We start from the raw sequence: 15,780 nt of genomic DNA, 5'->3' as shown, positions 1-15,780 counted from the left end.
AGAGGCATGAGTCACAGTATTGCTAGTTTTTTTTTTTCTCGTTTTAATGATTCATGTATGTATGTATCCCGATGTCATATATCGGGATACATACTACAGGCTTGGAACAACTTAAAAATCATTATCATAACTCTTTTGGTATTTTTCCATAACCATTAGTTTGTCTTATGCATCCCACTGGATGGTAGACATCGGATACATGTGTATATACAAATACTTTAAACATATACGTAAACTTCGAATACTGCAAAATGAAAACGATTCAGTTGAGTACCCGATTAGATGTTCTACTAGTTAGATTTGGGTAGTAATTTTGGTTGTTATAATTAATATAAGTACAGTGGGTCAAAAAAGTATTGGCCCCTTTTCCAGCAAATCTCAATAGGATTAAGATATTTTCCAGAACTAATATTACTTTCATAAGTGAAGCTTGAAAACTAGATTTCATAAACAATTAATATTTGAAATTCAATGATGAGTTAGAAGTAATCACATGAAAAGTAAATTTTCAGGGTCAAAAAAGTAATGGCGCAGTTTTAATTATGTACAAAGCATTTTATAGATTTGAACTGGTAGCTAATACTAATATTTCATCATCATTCATTTGCATCTATGACAAAGTCTGTAATCTTAATATATGGCGTACACAAATATTAATATACAGCGTTTGCTTAGTACCAGTAATATTCCCGAGTTGGCTAGTAGGTTGCATCATGCCGGGCCATAGTGGCTTTGGCTGCTGCAGTAATTGAAATGTAGACCAGTAGGTAACGGTGTCGCTACACCCTTCTTCGTAAGTTTCAAATTTGGCAACAGGCCACATCAAAATCGAATTTATGCGTATAAAACTCAGAGGTAAAAATGACTATTCCATGAGGACTGCCAGTCTGAACCGGAGTCCATTTCATTCTACTGCCTCAACCAACATCGCTCTCTCCTTCAGTGGAAATGCTTATTGGAGCTATGCCAGCAGTGCTGGTAACAATTTCAAATATATGGCAGCCCGTCAACTAATAACAGGTTGACGCAATTATTTTTGAGGCAGGATAATAACGTTTAAGTGTTTATTCTTAAAACTAAACCCTTACAGGGCGTCTTGATTGAGTTACTGAATAAATTAAAACATTCTTGTTTCCAAAAAAGAGTTGGAATTTAATAATGTTTCTCTAAAAGCAACACAACTTACTCTGATCGACAATTATGAACACAGCACGCCCTCACTACATGCTCTCCTTGATTAGCAGCCTCAGGGTTGATCATTCTGAAAAAGCCGGTGTCACAGTGCAGGGCCGCTATTCCGTCTTAACATAGAAATATATTTATATAATTATTAAATATTTATTTAATTAATGATATATAAAAAACTTCAAATTTAAATTAAATAAATGAAGAATTGATATTATTTCTACATGGAAAAAATGTATCCCCGGTTTCCTTCAGCATTTGAATGAAAAGCGTGCTATCAGCATTTGCTATTTTTCTGTTATTGCTGTCTCTCATATCGTTTGAGTTTAGTGAATTAATAGTTGAGCATAACAGTTTTAATAGTGAGATTAATTTTGTTAATGATTCATAAAAAAAAAAAAATAAAAAAAATAATTAATTTTATACAAACGTCCTATCGTTCTATCCTTGCATCAGTTCAAAAAGACTTTACCCGATAAAATTGACCGTATTATATTAAACTGAAACGCAATATAGAGAACGTTATGTTAGTTTTCTAAACTGTTTTTCGATGAGAAGGCAGCTCTTTTCAGCCTCTACTTACGTGTGGTGCACAATATTTTTTGTTTTTATCCGTTGGGAGAGTGCAAAAACTTCAGTCCAAAACTGTTAAGGTCCCTGAACCTCCAAACAGAGAACCAGAACCAAAATGGCGTAGACATAAAAGACGGATCTCCTTGGCATGAAGCAGGGGAAGTAAGTACTTCTTGACTCCAACGAGATGAAGTGACCAAACAAGCTTATGAAATAGAAGGCTAAACAGGACTTTCTAAGAATATACAGACACGGATAGTTAAGATCCTCAACAGTTTTAAGATAAAACACTAATGCATACTACTTAGAAAATTAACTGAAGATGGGTGACGATTCCAAAAGAGAATACTATGAGAAAGTATTTCCTCAAAGTAAATTATCGGAAACACGTAAAAGTTGGTTCACTGTTCCTCACAGGGCAAGGAGATAAAAAATAACCTTAGCCAGAATATTGAAACTAAATCTAGTTTTGAGACGATCTGCTTTATTTTTGGGCATTAAAGGTCACAATGACGAGAATCATGGGAGTATACGAAAAACGTTGGGCTATGGGTCCAGCCCATCATAACCTCGGAGCCTGAATGTAGAAGTCCTGTAGAAGATGGTTTATATTTGTACATATTTAAGTTTGTAATTCATTTTCCGATCGCACTGTATTAAGTCTTTAAACAGGCCTGTTGAGGTGTTAGTGTTAGATTAGATGGTTTTGACTCTAATTAATTATGTGAGGTACTCTATACAACAAGGCATCGACAATGCGTGTTCATACAGGTTAGGTAGCTGGTTAGAAGGTAAATGGACAGGATGAGTCTTACAAGAGCTAAAAGATGTAAACTTCGCTCTACAGGGAAAGATCGTGCTGTCGCGAAGGAGTAGGCAAGATCTATGGGAACAGGCCGTAGGTCCTTACAAAAAAAGGCAAGGTTTAGGAAGGTGGAGAGATCCAGGGAAGGCACAGTGAAATAAAAGTTACATGCTCATTTTCAAAAATAACACTAGAACGTACTGATCCACTATGTATATATTACTCACTGCCTCCTAAGGAGGAGAATTCTCTGAAGGGGAAATTTGCACTTTGATCTTTTTTTTTTCTTTTCTTACCTCCTACTATTATTTATTTATTAAATAAATTTAATACTAGAACGCACTTTGGTCTATCAAGTTGCACTAATTTATCTCTCTCTGAGGCTATTAGACGCCATCAAGAGATGCTATCTGTAAGACGTTAGCTTTTAGTGGATCAGAAGTTTTTCGTGTAATATTAATTAGTTCTAATAATACATTTGAGAATATTACAACACATAACATGGTTATTAGTTTGTACGATAAAAGTATTTACAAGAAATATACATTTCAATAAATGTTTGCCTAACGACTGTAGTAGTTCTTGTTATGGCAGCTAGATAGCGTCGTGCCAGTATATAATGGTCAATCGGCAGCTTGAGTGTTACCACAGCTAGTAGTATGGTCGTTACAAGTCTGTTCTTAGAGAATATGACGATTGATAGTGTTCGAGTATTTATAACATTTTTTTTTAATTTGAAACATAAAAATATCTTATTTGTCGCCCATTTACAAAGAGAAGAAAGTGACAAAAAAAATAAATATCTTTTGTTTTATTTCAGTTTCACTTTGATGCCGTGTTGTCACTTTTCTTTTCTAAATAATGATTACTGACAGATCAAAAGAAGGGGTAGTTCTCAGTGCTGTTATGACAGAGACAGGTTTTGGACTTGTGAAACAAGAATTAGTTCATTTTAATTAGAGCAGGTTTCTCTGGCTGTTTTTTGACAATGATTGTGATCCTTTCATCAAATTTTTTTTTCTTGTTAAATTTAGTGGTTTTGAGTTGTATCTTGTTGCTGGGCGATGTATTATCATGTTTATAAAGTACATAGAAAAATTGTCATTGATAATATTTAAAGCAATAAATTCGTGTATTGCCGTTTTGCTTTGGCGTTGCTACAGCCTTTTTTTTATTGGACGTATTTTAAAGATAGTACTAAAGATTAGGGTTACATTCTCTACTCTCAGTACGAATTGCACAAAAATGATCCTACTTGTCGTAAAGCAACCGCGGTCTACTGTAATACTTCAAGTAAGAATTTTTGTTTTTAAGTTATGCCTCAATCAAAACAAAGCAGCTATTTAGAAAAAAATGTCTTTTTTTATTACCTATGGTTTAGTGGGATATTCTCCATATGTTCTCAAGAATCGTTATTTGAACAATTTTTTCACCGTTTATTAAATATTTATCTGTACTGTGTTGATACTGTTCAGTCACCGAAGATGGTGTCTGATAATTTAGAGCTCAGTGCCTTTAGAAGCATTCAGATGTTTAATACAGCGAAAACATCTGAATAGATTAATCATAATACCCAAAAACAAATTCCTACAAACGTTATGTTTGTAGACCAATGTCTCCCCCACTATTTCCTTGTGTATGAAAGAAGATTCATCAGAACTGTTCTGTTACTATTTGCATGAATACTAAATACTAATAAGCAATCCCACATGAAATAAATTTGTAAAATATTTATTTAACCAATATTGGTACCAAAGCAGTATTTGTTGAAGTCTCTGCTTCTAGAAACGTGGCAAGATATCGTTCCTAACAATGGCTTCAGTTTTTATAAATCATAGATCCGTAGTAGCCAAGAAATACTCCAATTATAAAACCTTAGCCAACCCTTGTATTATTTACAACAAACTTATATTTTGTTATCAAAACTCATAAAAAAAATATAACCTTTTTCCTAGTTTTGAATATCTATCTATATTATTAAATCATTTTATACTAAATTACCCTTGAAACATATGTTAAAATAATTAATTTCTAATGCTAATTTAAATATTTAATAACGACCTTGTTAAGACTTGTTGAATTCAATTAACAAACAATACCTGTAAACAAAGACTCTGGGTCACACCAGGCTTTAACAACTTACCCTAGGATTCTTGTGATTATGGAGGAAGATATTTGTAACGAGCGAATATGACTGCTGTAAGTTTAAGCTAATTTTTACGGATCGAATTTCGTGTAACCATATAATAACATATTTCCACAAACAAAACAATAAATTGTATAAAACACCAAGAATTCCCCTTTAATATACAGTATTGAAATTAAGTGTTTTTAATTTTTAATACGTATAATGGCAATATAGCTCCTGCAGATCTGTTGGCCTCCGAAACGGTCTCGTCCATTCGTTCCTATGAGACACATATCTTCTCTTTCTCCTCTCCCCCAGATAGCGCAAATTTGCCTTCATTTGAAGACACCTCAGACGTGATCTTCCATCCGGCAATTGATACAGCGGTCTTTTTGATACACATACTAAATAATAACGTGTTTAAAATAACAAGAATATATCTTTAATATATTGTATTAAATATTGAATCTTATATATTTAAAACACATTTACTTATTTTTCAAATAGGACGCCGGCTTTATCTGCTCAATGACGGCAGGCAAGTACTCATAATCTATTATCGGCTCATTACAGGAACCCTATGGCTATCTAGACCCTCCTAGAATCGTCCTTTGTTTATTTTCTATAATCCTTTTGTTACCTTCAATAAAAACCCAATACCAAGTAAATGGCCATGAAAATTTTTCCACCAACGCAGTACGTAATAATCCATTACTTCCTTCCCATCCATTCATTCATACATGCATTCCATTTATGCATAAAAATCTGTTAAAAACCTACATGTTAAAAAAGAAAATTGTCCGTTCAATTTCTAGAATAATCACATAGGCGCATTGGTATATCAGTACCTCGCCAGAAACTAACTAGCAATCTCAGTAGACTCATAGACAATATCTGAAGAAGACTTATAAAGAAGTAGAAAGGGAATCTTGTGTACAAAGCTAGACGAAGTAAGTAAGTACAGGTCTCACTAGAAAATTCTCTTTCTTAACCCTTTCATAGACTAATATTGTAGTACTACATCGGATGGGCTGCAATTGGTTCGTGAATAGGAATGAGGGACTATATAGGACTCATAAGAAGTGTGTTATCTTCGATCGTTCCCACCAGCCTATTGCGTTCGATCGATGAGGAGATTATATGAAGTCTAGTATTAATTATCATTCTAGGAGCGTGAGTGAATGAACGCATTCAGCTATGATTCTAAATGTGTTCTTCAAGGTATACCGCGAATGTCGGAGGCTTTCATACAGTTCCCATATTTCTCTTTTTTAAGCTTGTTAACGATGTTATTAATTTAACTATAGATAAACAACAGAAATTTTATGTCAGATTATTATCAGTCATTGTACAGACCACATCAGTTGACAGTTTAGTCGAAACTTATGACTCTAGATACGTTGTGAAACGACTTCTTATCAAATCGAATGCTTTTTGATCACTTCATGATCACCAGTGTATTAAGTCTGACTTCTTCACATAAAGGACTTCAAATCACGTCGGGGTCACCAGTGTATAAGAATAAGGAGAACCAGTTCTCATTACTTGAGGGTCTTAGAAAAAGAAGGTGGAAAGAGGTTGAAATAACAATACCAAAAATACCAGGATGCCAAGTAGCGAAATCTTGGTGGAGCCCTAAAGAGACTCAGATGGAACTAGAAATAGTAAGTTACTCTATACCTTTTACTTTTAATTATTTCACTTTAATAAACCATTTTCATAAAAATCGAATCGATTGTTAAAAATCATTTTTTAACTTAATTTTTTTATGTTCAAGGTGCCTTCTGTCTAGAAACTTGAAAGGTGAAATTTACAAAACTATTAGCCTTCCTACAGTTCTTTATGGATACGAAACGTGGCCTTTTACACTAAGTGAAGAACAGCGCCTTAAGGTTTTTGAAAATAAAGTAGTACGTAAAATATTAGGACCGAAAAAGGATGAATTACCGGTAGGATTTACACATTGCTGAATTGAAGGAACTACATCCGGTAAATATAATACAGGTTACTGCATTGCGGCGAATAAGATGGGCGGGTAAAGTCGTGGGACTTGGTAATGAATGGATTCCTAAAATATTAATAAACACTGAACCGACGGCTAGACCGAAACGTAGATCGGAGGATTGCGTTAAAACAGTTTTAGTGGATTTGGGTTTGGAGAGGTGTCACTGGAAAGATAAATGTAGAGATTGGTGGTATTGGCATGGAACCTTTGGGTTCGCTAAGCCTTTATTTTATTATCTTCAAGGTTTCCAAATTGATTCATGTTGTTCAATTATTATTGAATGATTATTATATCGATTTTCTGTTTCAAAATTCGTATAAACTTTTTCTCTATTTTAATGATATAAATTTTTAAACAAAATATCTAAAACGTAAAAAAAAACCTGACAAATTTTAACAGAAGAACAATTTTTTTTCTTCATTTCTTATATAATTTTCTTCATTAATTTTTGGTAGTAAGGAAGAAAAATATTAACAACGAGGTAAAAATGGAATGCGTTTGTTTTTAAATTAAAACAAGTTACGGATTGTAAATCTTTTTCCTTTTCATGTATCTTAACATTTTGACGTATTAGCTCGCTGGTCGTTCTTTTTTCCGAACGAAGAACTAGTGATGGTTCAAATTTTGAATTTTCGTGGGAGTGAGTAATATGAAAGTGTTGTCCATTTATGCGTGAGCAGGTAGTTACCATAGGAAGATTAAATGGGATTAATAATTTATGTTTTGAAGCACGAAAGATAGAACACAATTATAAAACTACCTGAAATTATAAGGCCTTAATAGGGAAAATATATAAATAGAGAAAATAAACATTGATAAGTTTAATAATGATTTATAAATTAATAGTTTTTCTTTTTCTTTTAAAATTTTCTTATTCCGACCAATCATTTTTGCAAAAGGTCGATGAAGAAGAACTTCTAGTGTTGATCAGAAATGAGAAATTTGTGGTGGTTCTTTTCAGTGAGTACACAGATTTTAAACATTAGTTAGAAATAGTTTTTAAAAAACTACAAGAAATTACTCTTATCCTGGTTAAATGTTTCATCTTTGTTTATACCTCATTAGCTTTCTGATTTTATGGATGTGCCTTATGTGAATGTAGTCCTTGTAAAAACAGCAATATGGTAAAGTTAAATGAGGAAATTTATTTCTTCTTTTCGATGTCTGTATTACCTAGATATTTTACTAAAAATAAATCGTATATATGTGAATTGGTTCATTAATTGATTTATTAACTGATCATTTTGTATTGAAATAAGGCAGTTTCACTAATTCTTCATACCACTTAAACATTTAAGATTACTAGTTACATTAAATGTTTAGGCAATAGTACACAAGTGTCACTCCTCATGATTGGTGTGTTTATTATCACTAATGAGCATTGTCCTATTGTTTTTAACCTATACTACTTTTTTTACTCTTTAAATTGTATCACTCCTGGCTTTCACTTATTATACTCGCTATGATGGGGCTAAACCAACCCCCCAAGAGATCCCTTTTAGTTGATGTCGGGAGTAAATATGAATCAGTGTATTGGGACAGATTATAACCTACATCAGTGGTTGACCACTATCTAATCTTTTATGAATGAGCATAAACTCATCTCCGTATTGGAGTGATCCTATTGACCATTGTTGCCTATATTCAACCTTTTCTTTATCTCCTCTTCTACTGTGTCCTCACTTGTATCAAGTGATCTTTATGATTTGATTTAAATACTTTATGAGGAGGAGATGAATGGGGGTGAAATCGGTGAAGAACCAAGAAGAATTTCAGCTCTGAAACAAAAAAAAAAAGGATAATCATAATGATTAAATGGAATCATAGTAAAAAAAGAAATATAAAAGATGTAGATAATATAGGTACATAAGTAATATTGAAGACAATGCATAGTATGACATTATAAGAATATTGAAACTGGGTATAATAATATATAGGGATAATAGTAGTATTAAAATCAAAAATGAAGAAAGAAAATAATATAGTTATAAGAGTCAACTAAATAAATACAGGTACGAAATTGGAAATTATTTAAAATTGAAATGATATAGGAAATATAAAGAAGATATTATATCATATTATCTATATTATGTTACCAAGAGGATAACAATAAAAGCGCCTGAAATCGATAAACAATGTCAAACCCTCCACTCCTGCCGTTTGTGATTGCCTTACTTATCTGACTTCTCAAACAGACAATTATAGTGAGTAGGTTGGTCGATGTACGGCATGTCACAATCTCACAAGAGGAAATCATGACACGAAAAAAAAGGCAATCTTTCCTGCCCAGACCCACCCTAGTAAGACCCCCAGGGAGTGAGGGTCCTTTATCACTTTTTAAATATTTGTTTAAATGGGTAGAGGAGACTTTAAGATAGTTAAATCAAGAAATATTAAAAAAAAACGCCTGTAATTGAAAAAAGGCTTGAAAGGCAATCTTAGCAGAGCTGAGGGATGAGCTTTTTTCCACCTAGTAACAGGACATGATCTGCTTCAAAAACACCTCCATCAAATAGGCATCACAGATTCACTGACACCCTCTAAGCAACATGGGTGACATAGATGGGACCATATTTTAATGTGTATTAGTCTGAGAAGTATCCAACAAGGCAAAAGTAAACTTGTATTGTGATGCAAGAGGGAAAATGGCATAATAGTCTACTTCCTGTGCTGTAGAAGAAAAAAATTATCCATATTACTTCAATTTTAAATAATATCCATTTTTGTAGCTGTATTTATTTAGTTAATTCTCATATCTATATTCTCTTTTTTCATTCTTAATTTTAATACTACTATTTTCCCTGTATATTATTATATAATGTTTCAATATTCTTATAATATTACACTATGCATTTTCTTCAATACTACTATGTACCTATATTATCTTCTTATGTTTCTGGTTTTTCTGTAATTCTGTTTAATAATTATGGTTCTTATCTTGCCTTATGTTCTTAGCCTTGATGAAGGGATGAAACTGGCCGAAAAGCTGGCTCTAATATACAAGATTTTACTTATTTTCATTCTTCACTCACCGAAACCCTAATCATCCTCTCCTCATATATATTATCCTCGGTAAACTATCTACTCATCATTGAAAATAAGTATTTTTTCCTGATATTTTGTATACCTTTTTCACCACAACGTGTACCATCTTCCTATAATTAATTTTTAATACATTTCGATTATTAGAGAGGACCATGTTTTCTATTTTTGTTTGGAATATATAATTTTACATTTTGCTTTTTTTATTTCAGCCAAACCTAATTGCGAAGCATGTGAAAAGCTTGAAAGTGCTCTTATTAATATCCGAGAAGACTTGGTAGATTCACTGAACTGTTGGGTTGTCAAAGCTGAAAACAGTTATTTAGTTAAGTTGTACAACCCAACTAAAGAACCTTCACTCGTGTTTTTCCGCCACGGGGTTCCTCTACTATATGATGGTATTGTATTGCTTTATTTATACCAAAATTTATATATCTATACAGTATTAATCTTGATAGCCCATTATTTGTGAAATCTACATGTCAGATATATGGCATGCTCATGATGTCTAAAGGAAAAACATACCGACAGGCCCTAGTGTGGAAAGCAAGGAAGCTGAGAAGGGTGAGAGTTTTCCTCTAACATGAGTGTGAATTAATGGTTAACAATCCCTATTGTGGTTATTATTTTTCCTCTATAAAGAAATACATCGGAACTTCTGTGTAATAGACACAGATGAGGAAGATGATTTTACTGATATTTCTGTTAACACTTTGCCAGGGCTTTCCTGGAAAACCACTTTGAAGCATGATTTTTATTTAATTATTCTTTTAAAATATTTTTTTCTCTTAAGTTAAGCATTATACGTTATATAAAATGTAATATTTAGCAAAATAAAGTTTAAATAACTGTTTTTTAACCATTAAAATTATTGTCATCACCCGTGAATGGAACTAAATCTATTTATGCAATCAGCTGATAAATTGAAGATTTGCAGGTTTTATAAATGAATTACTGAATAAGGACTCTAGAAGGTTTGGTATATTATCACATTTTCTATAAAACATTTATGCCTGTGAAATAATCCAAAACAATGTAAAAAAAAGTTTTTTAATAAATTTAAAAACCTAAGAACATGTAAAAATTGTTATTTGAAATGTGTAAAATATAATAATACATAAATTTATATACTCCAAAAATAAATTTGAATAAATTAAAAAATAAAAAAAATTTGAAGGAGTATAAAAATACATAAAGGTAGCAGAACCCAGAATGATCGTAGCTGGTCGAAGCTAGGGTAGTACTAAACATGGTTGGGAGCATTCCAAGGTGAAAGGGGGGTGATAGAGCTCTCCATTCCTCTCTGAACACAAGCTAGAAAGCTTATAATAAGTAATACATATAATATTAAAAAATAATAACACGTTTTTATACTATTAATAATAAAATAAAAATCAATGCATTGTTCCAAGGACATTTTGTCTCAACTATCGATTTCTAGTTAGGATACAAATTTGAAAATTGGTGGATTGTATTGGGTTCTAAAATAAGTTCATAGCGTTTTTTTCTGGTGATTTCAATAAAAGCTTCAGATTCTTGTAAATATTTTTAATCAGTTACATATGACCCATTTTGATATATTACATGTTGCCATCTTTCAGGTAATTTTTTAATTCTGTCCTCCCAGAACTTCTCAGATTTTTGCGCAATGAATTCCTCTATGTGCATTTCGAATTAAAGTGTTAAGAGAGTTTTGAAGGGCCCGAAATAAATGAAAATCTATTGGGGCAAGGTCTGGTGAATAGTGTGGGTAGGGAATCATCCTAGCCAAATTTCAATAATTTCTGCCAGGTCTGCAAAGACATGTAGGGATGGGCATTATTGTGATGGAAAACTATGCCTTTGCGATTATGAGACATAAATGATTTGAGACACTTGCATGAGATATGTTAAGCATTTCTGGGATATCCCCTGTTGTAGAGGGAGGGTTGTCTGTGACCAATGCTTGAATTTAGTCATCATCAACAGTTGAAGGACGACCCGAGCGCTTTGTGTCTTCCAAGTCAAAATTTCCGGTTCTGAACCGAGTAAACCATGGATGGTGCTTTCTCCTAAGGCATCATCACCATACACACTGCAAATTTTGTTAACCTGCGCAGCAGATTTTCCTTTTTGGAAATAAAAACTCATTAAACGCCACAAAATACTACTTAAAGCTAAGGAATTTTGGTTGAAACTGATGAATAAAAGCACCTTAACTAATTCTTTTTTAAAATATGTAAACATGATTGACCAACTAAACATGATTTTATATACACAGAGAGGGGTAAATTGAAATATTGAAAAACTCTACAAACTTATTTTACAACCTAATATGTCAAATTTTGATGATGATCCTCGGGTAATCTGTAAATATGGTTCCAGATTAATAGATAATTTATGCATTAGTCTGGAAGAAAAGTCGTGGATGACCTATGGACAAATATTTTTTTTTTTAAATTAAAATTTCGGTTGAGAGAATTTTCAGTGTATTAGTAATACAAATTTAGCTTCCATTTACTCCTTACCTTAATGCCCTATCTAGCATTGTTTAAATGAGCCTCAAGTAGTCCAAAATATTTGATTACCCAACAACTTTTCGGTCTAGTATTTTTATTGAATTATCAAGATTGGTCTGTATATGTGTTTATATAATATTGGCTATTCTTAATTATTTAATTTTTTGAAAATATGTTTTTATTATAGGTGATATCAATGAAGACTTAATATTACATGTATTTTCTGATAACAAGGATCCAATAGTAAAAGAATTATCAGATGAAAATTTTGAATTTTTGACACAAGCAGCATCTGGAGCAACGACTGGCGACTGGTTTATTATGTTGTAAGTTCCATAAGTGTAATTGTTGTAATAAAATTATGTAACTGTTGTAATTATAACATTTAAATTTATATAAATGTAGTTTTTTCTGTCATTTAAACTAAATATAACTACGCTGATAGAAGCTAGTGAGAAAATAGTTCAAGTTAAAAATAATTAAATATTTATTTATATTGGTAAGGCAACAAATCTCTTTTAATTGTTCATCTTTTCTCTTTTATCTTATAAATTTTTCTTATATCCATTTTTTTTCTTTTTCAGTTATACAAATGACTGTGTTGACTGTCAAAGATTACAAGCTCGATGGGAAGCTGTTGGTGCTAAACTGAAGACAAGATTAAATGTTGCACGACTCAATAAGAAAACATCCGCTGTAACTGCTAGAAGATTTAATGTTGCCCAAGTGCCTTATTTCCTCTTGTAAGTGATGTATATTTATTGTATTTGCTTAAATAAATTTCTACAGTGAAACCTTCTTACAATAAATAGCCAAGGGTATAACGGATTTGTCCTTTGCTGAGTGTTGGCCGACTTTATAATTTAAGTTCATTTTGGATAGTCAGCAGTAAGTGTTGTCATGACAGCCATTTCTTAAAGCTTCCACCATGGAAGTTGCTGCTATTGCAATGGAATAGGTTTAGCACGACAGTAGTTTCCCTACCACTTCAGGGGGTGCTGACAAAGTACTCATCTCTACTTTCCGTCTTATGTGATTCAGTCTTTAATACTATGATGCTTGTGCTGGGTCTTCCAGAATCACTTTTTAGTTTATTTGTGCATATATTTATCCGGCTTTGGTTGAAGATCTTCCCACACTTCTCTCCTCCTGAATTTGGTAACCAAAACGGACAACAGTGTTTTGATCTTCACTGAACAAACATCTCTCCTGTTGGGAAGTTCCTGAGTCTCTGAGACTCTGCGGCAGTATTCTTATGAAAATTTTATGAGGGATGAAAAAATATATTTAACCATTATCTAAAAAAAAAAAAAAATTAATTTTAAGTCAATGAGAAGTTTTATAGACAGGACATTTTTGATATTATGTTTGTAAATTAAATTCATTCTGTGAGCTGTAAGTTGCTGAAAATTAATGATTTGAGTTAGATGTTAAAGTTAAGCATATTAAACAATAAAAGGAAGCAATAGAGGTAACTACCCATGACCTACACAAAAAATAAATTTTTTTTTAATTAAAGTAAAGTAAAAGCTATGTAAATAATTAAATGAATATTTGGGCTAAACACAAAAATTAAAGAATGTTATGTATAGAGGTACAAATAAGTTTCCACTGTTTTCTATCAAAAATTAAAAATTTATTGTGAAAGAATGGTACATTACCTTTTATTCTAAGTATTGTCCATTATTAGCCATGATTGTTTTCCATCTATCTGATAGCATTCTGATACTATATAGGAAGAACTTTTCGTCTTATGAAGTTATCCATGAATTGACCCAATTTTTGGTTGCACTGCTGAGACAGATCATCTGCCATCAACCAGAGCTAGTGATAATCAGAAGGGGCAATGTCTGGTGAATATGGTGGGTGGGGTAAGACTTCTCATTAAGTTTTTCTAAACAGGTCTTGACCGGTGCTGTACCATGCGGACAAGCATTACCATGTAGAAAAATAATTTTTTCGTGTCTGAGTACCTTTTTCCTTGAGCGTTTGGCTCAATCTCATTAATTGTATTTGGTAGAGATCTCTAGTATTGGTTTCACTTGGTTTAAGCAACTCATAATTCATGACACCAAGCTGATGCCACCAAATATACAAGAATTTTTTTCATGAATATTCCATGAAGTTTGGCTGTCAATTTTGAAGCAAGGCGAGGTGGTCCTCATAATTTTCTCCATTTTTTGTCTTCTTTAGGTTATCGTAGTGAATCTATTTTTCATCATGAGTAACTATATTATGCAACAATTCTTTTTATGCCTTGCAAGCAACATTTCTTCTTCTTTTTCTTCCTCCTCAGTGCCTCTCAGCGTGGAGGTGCCTAAATCCAAGCTTTCCATCTGCTCCAGTCCCTTGCCAATACCCTCATGGAATCCAACAGCTCCATTCTGTCCAAGGCCACTTAATAAACTGTGAATCATTAGAACTACTTTGAGGGTGATTAGCCCAGCTAAATAGGCCCTGTAACCTCGGAACAACTGGCCTTCTGTTTATTTATATCCCCTCGGAGAATGGGTGGCCAGAATATACCCCCAGAACTGTGTACCTGTTTGTCCACGGATCCTTATTCATTATATTCGGACCTCCCCTCCTAGAAGGGGTCCCTCAATCTGCAACCCAGAGGGACATGCTCCCTAACAGACAGGTTCCGCTGTGAGGCAAGCAGCATTTGACTTATGCGAAATAGGCTTCAGTCTCTCAGCTTCAGTTTATATGGATCCCAATTTGTTTGTTTTTGAATCTTTCCTAATCATTTTAAACAATTTAAAAATGCTTGTTAAGCCATTTTTGATGTAAATGCAAGTTCCTTTTGTGTTTGGGATGAATTTCGCTCCAATAATACTTCCAATTCTGTGTTATTATTACTCGAATTATATTGACAGTGGAGGAGAGGATCTTCTCAGCATCTTGGCCACTATAAGATACACCAACATCGGAGTTTTAAATTAAGTTATGTAAATTTAATTAAGTTTTTGTACACTAAGAGTATAAATACTGTACTTAAACTTAAATTTAAATGTATTGATTTTTTCTAACACTTGCTACAATAATTATTAATTTATTAAGCTTTATAACTAATTTTATGTTATAGTTTCCGCTTGGGTAAGATGTACCATTACAACATACCTAAACATGATGTTCCATCTTTTGTCTCATTTGCAAGCGATTGGTACAAGAATGCTAAATCAGAAAAAGTGCCTATTCCTAAATCTCCATTGTGAGTAGTACTCTAATTGTTATAATTATTGCTTACAAATTATAACAAACTTGTAATAACACATTTTTGTTATTTTCAGTGATGATTTAGTGCAACAGATAGTAGATTTACTGAAAGAATCTACTCTAGTTACTGGTTTAGTTATATTTTCCTTCTTGGCTATTTTAGTTTTTGCTATTTATGCATTACGAAGCAAAAGCGCTAAGCCAAAAGAAGGCGATAAGAAATATAAGGTGCTCAAAGACAGTACGAAATCTGAAAAACAGAAGAAAAGTAAATGAAAAATTTGTAAACAATTGTGTCAGTTTTATATTTTCTTAGTTTAAAACA

General features: G+C 32.6%; 2 protein-coding genes across 8 annotated transcripts in view; one reads left to right on the top strand and one right to left on the bottom strand.

Annotated features, from left to right (window-relative positions):
- The window catches only part of LOC106683597 (pleckstrin homology domain-containing family G member 5), an 84,831-nt gene extending 80,023 nt beyond the window's left edge, over positions 1-4,808 (bottom strand). For 2 of the 7 annotated variants that reach the window (XM_014425167.2, XM_014425166.2), the window contains exons 1-2: positions 3,934-4,552; positions 1,187-1,261 (exon numbers count right to left, since the gene is read on the bottom strand). In XM_014425167.2, the coding sequence (XP_014280653.1) occupies positions 1,187-1,261; positions 3,934-3,959 (101 nt within the window). In that variant the 5' untranslated portion in view covers positions 3,960-4,552. Of the gene's footprint in view, positions 1-1,186; positions 1,302-3,933; positions 4,557-4,706 lie in introns of those variants that run through there. The other 5 variants (XM_014425158.3, XM_014425156.2, XM_014425157.2 and 2 more) reach the window with 5 other exon arrangements.
- A 2,506-nt stretch (positions 4,809-7,314) lies between these two features.
- Positions 7,315-15,780, top strand: LOC106683598 (protein disulfide-isomerase A4). The gene is made up of 6 exons (XM_014425168.3): positions 7,315-7,656; positions 9,951-10,136; positions 12,424-12,562; positions 12,821-12,979; positions 15,325-15,450; positions 15,530-15,780. Exons 1-6 carry the CDS (start codon positions 7,524-7,526, stop codon positions 15,729-15,731), a joined length of 945 nt encoding a protein of 314 aa, XP_014280654.1. The 5' UTR covers positions 7,315-7,523; the 3' UTR covers positions 15,732-15,780.

Source organism: Halyomorpha halys, unplaced genomic scaffold (assembly GCF_000696795.3).
Source record: "Halyomorpha halys isolate HHAL.00 unplaced genomic scaffold, Hhal_1.1 Scaffold498.1, whole genome shotgun sequence".
NCBI lineage: Eukaryota > Metazoa > Arthropoda > Insecta > Hemiptera > Pentatomidae > Halyomorpha > Halyomorpha halys.
The sequence above is the reverse complement of the archived record's forward strand: the minus strand, read 5'-3'. Positions and strand labels throughout refer to the sequence as shown.